The sequence below is a fragment of the Primulina huaijiensis genome, unplaced genomic scaffold (genome assembly GCF_012295235.1).
Source record: "Primulina huaijiensis isolate GDHJ02 unplaced genomic scaffold, ASM1229523v2 scaffold20025, whole genome shotgun sequence".
NCBI classification, from domain to species: domain Eukaryota; kingdom Viridiplantae; phylum Streptophyta; class Magnoliopsida; order Lamiales; family Gesneriaceae; genus Primulina; species Primulina huaijiensis.
The window spans coordinates 666,882-678,210 of NW_027351963.1; the positions used below are offsets into that span (position 1 = coordinate 666,882).

At 34.8% G+C, this 11,329-nt stretch overlaps 2 protein-coding genes across 2 annotated transcripts; one reads left to right on the top strand and one right to left on the bottom strand.

Annotated features, from left to right (window-relative positions):
- Positions 1 to 4,968: 4,968 nt before the first annotated feature.
- On the top strand, positions 4,969 to 6,616 carry LOC140966137 (3-ketoacyl-CoA synthase 6-like). The gene has a single exon (XM_073426489.1). It carries the CDS (start codon positions 5,050 to 5,052, stop codon positions 6,538 to 6,540), a length of 1,491 nt encoding a protein of 496 aa, XP_073282590.1. The 5' UTR covers positions 4,969 to 5,049; the 3' UTR covers positions 6,541 to 6,616.
- A 1,872-nt stretch (positions 6,617 to 8,488) lies between these two features.
- On the bottom strand, positions 8,489 to 10,894 carry LOC140966130 (ethylene-responsive transcription factor ERF118-like). The gene is made up of 2 exons (XM_073426482.1): positions 10,084 to 10,894; positions 8,489 to 9,931 (listed from the first exon to the last, which is right to left on the bottom strand). The coding sequence occupies exon 2, from the start codon at positions 9,722 to 9,724 to the stop codon at positions 8,663 to 8,665; it is 1,062 nt and encodes a 353-aa protein (XP_073282583.1). The 5' UTR covers positions 9,725 to 9,931; positions 10,084 to 10,894; the 3' UTR covers positions 8,489 to 8,662.
- Between the last annotated feature and the right edge of the window lie 435 nt (positions 10,895 to 11,329).

Sequence of the window (11,329 nt, forward strand, 5' to 3'; positions counted from 1 at the left end):
TATATACACGAATCTTTATCTGTAAGAGGGGTCAATCCTACCGATATTCACAATAAAAAATAATACTCTTAGCATAAAAAGTAATATTTTTTCATGGATGACCCAAATAAGATATTCGTCTCACAAAATACGACCCGTGAGATCGTCTGACACAAATTTTTATCTATTAATTATACACCATCAATTAATTAATAATGAAACAAAGCCTGGTCCTATCGATAAATTAAAGCGTACCGTTGTCCATTTAGGCTGAAAAGGTAAAATACAATATTTTTCGAAAGACAATTTTAATATGGTAAAAACAACAAAAAGAAAGACGCCAACAAGAGAAGAACAAATCTAATCTAAGGGACAAAGTTAAAAAGGTTTCCAAAAGATCAGATATCGTATGGCATTGGTCACCTATTTTCGACACATAACAATATAATGAATTATTTACGTCAAACTTTAAGCCCTTTTTTTTTATTTTAGGGTTCGAAATTTTGTATGCTTTCGTGGGTGAAAATATTGTGTGTTTATTTGATTTAAAATATTAATTAGTTTTATATGTGTTTTCCATAAATAAATTTTTTTTATTAAAAGATCATGATATCGAATCCAACTCAAATGCTAATTGAAGAGAAAATATTATTCAAATCTATATATATATATATATATATATATATATATATATGACATATAATAACTTAATATATATTTGTATGCCATGATTTGTAAAATACGCATATATTTTATGTATAGTACGTAGACAACAAAGTAATTTGTAAAATCCAGAGCAAGATTCCCGGTCAATCAGCGGAGTCTCATGTTTTTGCAAAAGTTATATAATCATGGTATGTAAATCTATATTATATATTAATTTGATAAAATTTCATTTAATTTTAAATTGAAATATTAATATAATATATTAAAATTCACCGACGCAGGGACATATGTTCCTTAGTCAAACTCTGGACTATGGCCCGCTTGTTTATTATTTCCTTGCATATTATTATTTCTTCATCGTCGTTGAAAATCTGGTCAAACCTCTCTGGGAAATAGGTACTCAATCTACATTAGTGAACCTTTTAAACAATTATAAATATTTTTACTAGCTAGTAAAATATTTCAAAATATACATATAACTTTTAAAAATAGATAAAAAAATTTGAGAAACTTTTTAGTGTAAATTTTAATATAAAGACACATATAAAAATAATTTTTTAGTGAAAATTATTGGATACACCCTACTATATATATTTGTCGATGACTTTTCCAACAGAAATGTTATTGACCAGTGAAACTGGCACATCACTCCTTTTCATGTTTTACCAGTGGCGTGGTCTGTGTATATTTTTATTCAACTCGCAAAGCCGACGATCACTGGACAAGTACTCGAGCTATTTTCTTATAGCTAGAAAGACACCATATGCAGACAAAAGGGCAGATAAATTCAACCCAAAACCTCAAAATCAAAGATACCACAAAAATATTCTTTTATAATCAATTTCTATCAGCAGCTAGCGCTATAGCTGCTAGCTGAAGTTCTCTTCATAGAGAAACCCTATTCTCAGTTTCACCTGCGATGTCATTTTCCGGCGAAAGAAGCCCGATTCTAACGCACCCTTATCTGGTATTCCTCCTCATCATTTCACTATTTAATATACGGGTCATCGGCCCGAACAAGGCAGAAGCGATCAGGGTTCTGGCAGTACATGATTCTTCTGCTACAGTACATGAAGCAGAAATTTCAACGATGGTATCTTCTCCACCAAGCAGGAATCAAACGCAAATTATCAAAGATTATTTCAATGGAAGAGTTTCTGATCTCAACGGAACAGAAGATAGCAGATTTCTTGATTCCAAACGGAAGATTCCCAGTTGCCCAGATCCTCTACATAACTAGTATAATTATGGATATATCTTATGTCAATTAATTATATCAAGTTTATTTTTAGGTTACATATTTTTTTTGGTAGCATTTGGCCCAAAATACCCACGTTTTTTCCTCTTATTTCTGGTGATTATAGCTGTTTTTTTAATTAAATTGACGAGGATAAACCGTGGGTATTTTGGTATTTCTAGATCCTCTTCTCTGCGCCGAAGATCAAGAATCTTCAATCCTGGCCTGTATGTATCTTATCAAACTTGATCTTCTTTAGTTTACTTGTTCAGATCTGCTTAAAACTACTTCGACATTATAATTTTTTTCACGTTCCACTTTTCTTTTCCCAGTAACACAAATTCTCTTATTTTAAAAATTATTATCTCGGTCTGCAATCTTTAATTAATATCATTAGAATCCACGAATAAAAATGGCCGTAATTTCTGATGAGAGTGAATGCTAGCTAAGTTATGCCGAATATATCTAAATGACATTTTTAAGAGTATTATACTAATAAAATTCTTAGCTTTTTCACTGTATTAATTAAGCTGTTATCTTTTCCATTAGCAAAAGTTTACTGGTGTCTTCACTCTTCAAATTCTTGGAAGATTGAAAAAATAAGAAGCAAATAAAATATGGCTTTATGGATAATTTCAGACACAGTTGACATTTTCGGTATTGCTTTAAAGAGCTGTAATAACTTTTGGAGTCTTACTTTTTCTTTAATTTAATGTGATTTCATTTCTCCCCAACTATTAAGCTAATTAGACGGTCTCATTATGTTTCAATTTGGTTCAGATTCAGATAAAATAAAGCAATGAGCTGTTGTCGAGTGTAGACAGTCATATTTTTCTTAAGCGCATTGAAGTAAAGTTTCCCTTTTGGTCAAGTTCATGAATCAAATGGCATATATATTGTACTTTTAAAAAAAAAATGAATACTAGTTCATGAAATCCACCATATATACAAGCATAATTGGGAGTTGGGAGCATAACTAATAAATGAATGCTTGCCCAGCAGACAAGAGATCTCCAGTTTGTGACATTGAGAAGACTGATCGTTGGAGAGCATGGACTCCACAGTTGCGAAAGTTTTTGTCCATTCTCCTCAATAAAATCAAATTATAGTGTCAAGAGAGTTGTCGTCTTCTTCAGATAATTTTTTTAAAAAAAAAATAAACAAGATTTTGTCAAGAGAGTTTAATTCATTGCTTGGTTTAGGGTGATATATAATGATTTTAAAATCAATGAATACCGACAAATTGAAGGAACTTTGAACTTTTTTTAGTTAGAACTAGAATAAATGGTTCAAAATAATGATAATGACAATAATATACATGCTTAAGTCATTTTAAATTAACGATATATTAAAGTTTTTTTAAAAGATTTAATTGGTTTAACTGAAAACGAGGTATTTTAATAAAAATAAAAGAAAAGGGTAGGACGCGTATTATGCGGCGGATGAGTGAATAAGTTTGCAATAAGTTTTGGGAAAGATTTTGTTTGCTAGTATTTGGAATGGAATCATACTAACTCTTCTTGCCATCGCATTGAATTCAGCATCAACCCTCTATGCTTTTACTTCCTCTGACATTCAACGTTTTCTATTTATTTTATTATTATTATTATTATTATTATTATTGGGCTACAAGTGATGAGATGATTCGCAAACTTATAAGCCGTAAAACTAGCAGTTCAGGCCCACAACAGAGGGACGATTAAAAAAAAAAAAAAACTGGTTACGGTAATTTTCTATAAATTATCTTAAAAATTTTACGACAATATATGGGTAATGATGTTTTTCGATATGCATTGAGTAAACTAAATTTCAGACTAACACAATAGCATATAAAAACATTAGTCAGATATATGGACAAACTCTGTGTAACAGGTTCGTCTGAGAAAATCTTGATAGAAAAAAAAAAAATCAAACCCATGATTGTTATCAAACAATGACTTACTCAAAAACTCTAAAAGGCAATATAGGGTATTTACTTGCATTTATGGAATGTGCAGTGAGCAATATATAGTGTTTTAGATCAAATAATTAAATCTATAATGAGATGGCAACAAGCCAGGTACCCCGAAACAATGGCATAACATGCACTTTCTGGATTCAGGGACATTTTTTAGTATTTTATACAATTTTTTTTTCCAAAAAAAATTATTATAACAAGTGTCAAACATTCTACAAACAAATAGTAAGTTTTTTTTTTATTACACTTTTAAAAAGCAGATATTTTTATTATATCCATAAATATACAAACGTGTCGGGAACGTATTTGGAATGGTCGTGTGGGTTGACTCGGCTAGTTTTAATTTAATTAAACAAAGAAATTTAAGAAAATCCATTTGTAATTTGAATTCTCAACATCCAACGCTCGTCGTAATAACTATAAACAATCAACCACAAGACTTTGGCCAATAAGTAACTCTTTTTTCTTCAAACTTCATAAATATACAATTTTTTTTTTGAACACTCATCTTTACTCAATATATTTTAAAAGTAGTGATTAGATTCAACTATAAAATCGTAATTTAATTTATTATTTCCTGCAATGGATGAATTTCAGGAGGAATTTAATAAAATCCGAAAATGGTGAATTGATTTAATTTGGAAGAAAAATAAAATAGTGATGCTACATGTAAATCTATATTTGTACACCAATTTGTACAACACAACAAATTCAATGAAAAAATGAAAAAATTCAATTTGTCAAAATTTCACTATATATAAAATACAAAATCTCGCGATATAAGAGTAAAATCTCACGATATAATGATCGTAAATATCGCTGAGTTGAATGTGTACGTTTGACCAAGCAGAAAGCTAAGATCAATAAATGATGAAAATCTCAATGTTTACCCAGTCCAGTCCAACGCAAGAGATGTGAGAATCAAACTTATTTATGACTCCCAACCGAAAAATGTGAGAGGGCGGGCGCTGGCAAGTTATGATGTACAGTCACTTCGTTATATATATTTTTAATTTTTCTTTTAAATAGATTTTCGACAATAAAAATTTATTTTTATAGAAATCGTCAACGAAAATATTAATATTAAATTAAAATAAACAACCGAAGGTGGATATGATATAAATGCGCCATTCCTTGATCAAATTGGTGCGCTCTTCTCCTACAAAAACGTAACTCTACTTTCCTTGCAAAACATAAACCAAAACAGAGAATGGCACCCAAACTCCCGGATTTCTCTCTGTCAGTGAAGCTCAAATATGTCAAACTTGGTTATCGATACCTCGTCGACAATCTTCTTGCCTTCGTCCTCATCCCTATAATCATCGCCCTCTTCCTTGAATCACTGCGTTTAAGCCCCGAAGAAATTATCCAATTCTGGGACTCCATGCATTTGACCTCACTACACATCATCTGCTCTTTATTCCTTATAATCTACACAGCCACTTTCTTCTTCATGTCGCGGCCACGAACTGTATACCTGATCGACTACGCTCTATTCAAGCCTCCGCAGAGCTTGCGGGTGTCATTCGCAGGATTTATGGAGCACGCGCATATAGTGCTGCACGATGAACCCAAGAGCGTGCATTTTCAGATGAAGATTCTTGAAAGATCTGGGATCGGAGAAGAGACCAGTTTCCCACCTGCCATGTGTTTTATTCCACCTGCTCCGAATATGCGTCGTTCTAGAGAAGAAGCTGAGCTCATAATCTTTTCTTGCATGGATTCACTTTTCCAGAAAACGGGGATGAGGCCTAGAGATATAGATATACTTATTGTAAACTGCAGCCTTTTCTCCCCTACACCTTCCTTAACAGCTATGGTGATTAACAAGTACAAAATGAGAAGCAATATCAAGAGCTTTAATCTTTCTGGGATGGGGTGTAGTGCAGGTTTAATCTCTATAGATTTAGCTAAAGATCTTCTCCAACAGCATCCCAACTCGAACGCTGTTGTTATTAGTACAGAAATCCTCACTCCCAACTGCTACTTAGGCAAAGAAAGAGCCATGCTCCTCCCTAACTGCCTCTTTAGAATGGGTGGTGCGGCCGTCCTCTTGTCAAACCGGTGGTCTGAGCGCCGACGCGCAAAGTACGTCCTTTCCCACGTTGTGAGAACCCACAAAGGAGCAGACGACAAATCATACAACTGCATACAACAAGAAGAAGATTCAGAAGGACATGTGGGGATAAAGCTGAACAAAGATCTAATGGCCATAGCGGGAGAAGCTCTGAAATCCAATATAACTACAATCGGTCCTCTTGTTCTTCCTGCATCAGAGCAGATCCTCTTTGCCTTTTCCCTGCTCAGAAGAAAACTCTTCAACCTGAAATTGAAGCCATATATTCCAGACTTTAAACAGGCTTTTGAGCACTTCTGCATCCACGCTGGCGGAAGGGCGGTAATCGATGAGTTGCAGAAAAACCTCCAGCTCACGGCGGAGCAAGTGGAAGCTTCGAGAATGACACTACACAGATTCGGAAACACATCTTCTTCTTCGCTTTGGTATGAACTGTCTTATATAGAATCTAAGGGGAGGATGAGGAAAGGCGACAGGGTGTGGCAGATCGGATTTGGGAGTGGATTTAAGTGTAACAGCGCCGTTTGGAAGTGCAATCGGGACATCATAACGCCGGTGGAGGGGCCATGGGCGGATTGCATTGATCGATATCCGGTTCATATCCCAGAAGTTGTCAAGCTCTAGTGATTAATTATTTATTGGATCAATGTTTGTTATATTAATTATCTATTGTTATTGCCGTTCAAAAAAAAAAAATCTATTGTTATTGGCAGAATTAAGAATATATGAGAAATAATTATTCAGTCTTCTTTATAATCATACGACACTCATGCATGATTTGATTGTCGAATTACAAAATATTTAAAACTTTTGTGTATCTTGAATGCCAGAAAACAATATATTAACAAACCTCTCATTTGATCTAACGTATGAGATGTCACATTTGGCTATCAACGGGGGTGTAATTTGTATCATAACTTTCAAAATTATTCACTTCTATATTTACTTCAATATCTCCCACTAAGTTTTGGCAATGTATCTTCACCATTGTATTGGTAAGTAGCTTTAATTGGGCACATAGCAATTAGCATCTTCAAAATATATATATTTTTAAATTTCAACTTTATTATTTAAAAATATCATATATTTTTTAATTAATATATTTATTTTGATATTTCGATACATACGATAAATTTTCAGTTTCTATACTGTTATCGTATCAAAAAATGTCAGTATCGATATCACACCGTATTGCAAATTTTGATAATTAAGTATTTTTCGACACAGTAACTTGGGTTTATCGAAAATTCAATATTTTTTTCTCGCCCCAGTGTACCACGTGGAAAAACAATGAAATATTGCAAAAAAAAAATTTTGGCAATTATCTTTTATTTACCTTTTCAAGGCCAAAGGGCATCGCTTTTATGTGGAACCGTGTGAGGCACCAACCACCATTTTCCCTCAATTATTGCAAGATTTCATATGCTGTTCTTCCCGCAAAAATTGAATCCAGCCACGGATTCTCATAAATGTTGGACTGGAGGAAATAAATTCATCGCCATTTACCAAATTTGATTGCCGACTTTATTATTATAGACGAGTTTGATCAAAGAGAAATTAATGGGCCCAGGATTCATCGCGGCTCACTCGGAAAGAGCCACACCGTTACCACCACCACCGCACGCAATCCAGGTTTGGATCATGAGGACACGGGTTGGTTTATAATTATATTGAAATTTTTTGAAAACATTAATTAGTTTGCACTCAAATGTTTTAGCTTTGCGTTACATCAGAAAACGTAGATTAGTTTATACTCACCCAATGAACATTGCAGGAAAATTTGATTGATCCATGTATAAGAGGGACCTTAAATGTGCTAAACTCCTGCAAGAAAACAAGCTGTGTGAAAAGGGTCATCTTAACTTCGTTCTGTTCTCTATAAGGTATCGATCGATACGACTGTGACGAAGTATCACCTCTTAACGAGTCTCACTGGAGTGATGCCGCAGGATATTGTGAACGATACATACGATGTAACCAAATCCTATTCCAACTTCTTTCCATATTTCTGCAAACACCGCCGCACAAAAACTCGACCTTTATTATTGGAGCGATACAAAGAAGGAGATAACAACCCGCATAGCATGGATAGTGGCAAGATTCTCGAATTGGGTCTCCCTGCTTTCCAAACGATAGACCAATGTTTGATGATTGCACAAAAAAGTTTCCAACAGAAGGGATTCCTTTAAAATGTTTTGGATATTTTGTTGCAATTCAAAGTCACTCGATACTAAATAAATTAGTTAATGGGAGAGAAACCCTAAGTTTTCCTTGTTTACATTGTAAGTAATTGAATTGCACCGTAAAAGCAATTAGCTAGATCTAGGCCTCCTCGTGTGGTTCTGAATGAATCAACCTGACATAACGATAAATTTGATGAAATGTTATCATACCTGAGAAATCTAGGAATGTTTTACGTGTGAACCTGAACAATTATGAAATCCTTTTTTTTTTTTTATTTATTAAGAAACACCAATAGAACATTACAATATCAATGATAGAAATAGAATCAGCCGTTGTTTGATAATCTAAAAATCGCGAAACGAGGGGGAATTAATGTCTATGCCTCCAGTAGCAGAATAAAAACTCAAAAGAAGACTGAAAAAATGTTTCATGCAAAGAATCAAAATCTCCCTTGACAAACTAATAAATGACTCTTTTACTACAACAAAACCTCGCATGAAAACTATGTAGTTTAGTTTTTTAAACTTGATGTATTCGCTGATAATTTTAGTAGCCGCAAAACTTAAGGACATGCTACATTAAGGGGAGTTCCACTTTTAAGAGGTGGGGCTTCATCCACACGAGAAAATGTTTCGCCATAAGCATCAAAATCAAAGTCAAAGTCAAAATCCGGTAGCTCACAAGGCTGATCACCATCATTAAATCCACAAATGGGAAAGTCTTCAAAACCAAATTCTGAGTCGTCCACTGGTATCCCAAAAGCATCGTCACATATGGTGAATGAGTCGAGATCCAAGTCCAGGTTCAGTTCTTGATCAATTTGTGCTAAAGACAATAACTCCTCATCCATTAGCCCACTAGCTCCTACAAAGGCTTCGTCAGCTTTCTCATTCTCAGACTCGACCTTGGTAACCGGACGCGAGACGAGAGAATCCATATCAACCACCAGAGATGGTGATGTGCGAGAAGTAGGCGACACGACGCTGAGGCTACATTCCTCGGGCACATCAAGATTTTGCTTCTGATTCTCAGAATTCACGACAGAACATGGAGTTTTCTTGTAAGCATCATTTGAAATTTTTGTAGCATTAGACACGATGCTACGAGCTAATGCCTCGAACTCCATTCGTTTTGCTTCATATGCCCTCGATGCCTCCTCGGCGCTATTATAAGTTCCCAACCAGACCCTTTTTTGCTGGACGGGATCACGTATTTCTGCTGCCCATTTTCCCCATTTCCGTTGGCGAACACCTCTATATTTCACTGAACTGGCTGTTGGCCTACTGACGTCGGTGGGTACAACCCTCTTCTTTTTTAGATTTATCTCCCCATCGTTGCTACCCCGAACCAAACTCTCTGTTTTAGAAGCATTAGATGCTCTGCTCGGAGCATGACTTGGGAAACAAATTTCCCAAACAAAACGCTTTCTTTTCATTTCAAGGGCCCCCTCATCATCAGAAGAATCGGTAGCATCCGGATCGTTACAAACAATCCGGACTTTCCTTATGAGTCTGGACGATTGAAACTTATTTTTTTGGCGTCTGCTTGCAGTTTCTTGATTCATCGGGACAAATTTCTGAGGCTCAGGCGTATTTTCTTGCTCCACCACGTCACAGCGCCCCATAGCAAGAGTATCCCCAATAAGTTAATAACAGAGCAAAAAGAACAAATAAAATGATAATGTATAAACAGAAAACAGCGAATTTTTCCCCAAAATTCAAGGGATTCAAATCAGCTAATGCTTTCAGTTCGAGGTTCTCTGAAGAACAAGAGAGTATTAAGCAATCGATTTATGTGATATCCCCCAAAATAAACAACGCCAGAGCAAGTCCTGCAATCAAAACCGAAGAAAGAAAAAACAACACCAATTAACCACCATCATTTTCAGATCAACAAACAAAGCGGCCAAAACACACACACACACACTTCAATTAAATCCAAAAACCCTTAAAAGGGTTTAAGGGAATGAAAGGAAATGTTTACCTTTTGGGCCTAAAACGCATCGAAACAGTTGGGAAGAAAGGGCGGGAACTCTGCTCGATCACAAGACAGAGAGATATTGGCATGCAGTCCGCAGGAATCGGTGAAAAACAGAACTTCAAAACAGGCCCAAAGTTCAAAGCCAGATAAAAACTTGCCGACATAAACCTCTTCCTTAATCCTCCTCTTCCCAAAACTTCCAACAAAGAAAAATCAAGACCACAAAAAGAGAAAAAAAAAATCCTGTCAGTAGAAACAAGAAATGTTTCACAGCAGAAAAACCACATTCTATCCAGAGGGATGGTAACGATTTTGCCAGAATAACAACGTAAACAAAACTGAGCCCAGGAACATTAAGGATTTCCTCCTTTTTGTTTTGTAATAATTGATGATTTTATAAAATAACAACATTTGACTTGCAAATCTCAATGTAGGGGGAAAAAACACAGGATCGAGATAAAAATATAATTCCTTACCACTGAACAGATCAGAAATTAAAAAATCGGAGGAATAATTTATGTCAACTCATACGTTTATACGTATTGTTTCACACACACTGATTCATTCATTTTGTAGTGATGATGGTGATGTCTTGTACTTTGTAGTGCTTGCTTTATATACAGATTTTTGTGCGTATATTTGGAGAAGCTCATTAAATGCATGATGTGTGGGCGTATGGCCATGACATGCCATGGTTAGTGAAGGATTCTTTGACTCTTGACTTCTCGCGTGTTGCCACGAACCAATTGGATTTCGGCTTTATACAGAGTGTGTTTCACTCTAGAGAATGGAGCGTGGATTTATGGTTTTATGGTACCGCAGCCTTTTTTTCAATTATTGTCGGTTTTGGATCTTGAGTTTGTACATATTTACTCTTCTGCCACTCAAATGCTTGGTCATCAAGTCACCGAGTTTGAAAAATTATCTTCGTGTTTTTCTCGAAAACATAAATTATGTTATCTCATATTATTTTTAAAAATAAAATCACACCTCTAGTTTTCCTTTTTCTTAATTTAGATTAGATTTTCTGTCCAAGTTTATATATCTATTCGTCCATATTTGGTGACTAATAAGAATATTTAAGAGATTATCATCAAGACGAAGATGGTAAATGAGTAACGACGAAGAAAATTATCATTCTACTCGACTGAATTGTCAAAAAAGAATAATGCGAGCTAAAATTATTACACTATGAACAATAACAACATTAAATGACAATTATAAAAAAAATATCTTCATATTCTGTGAG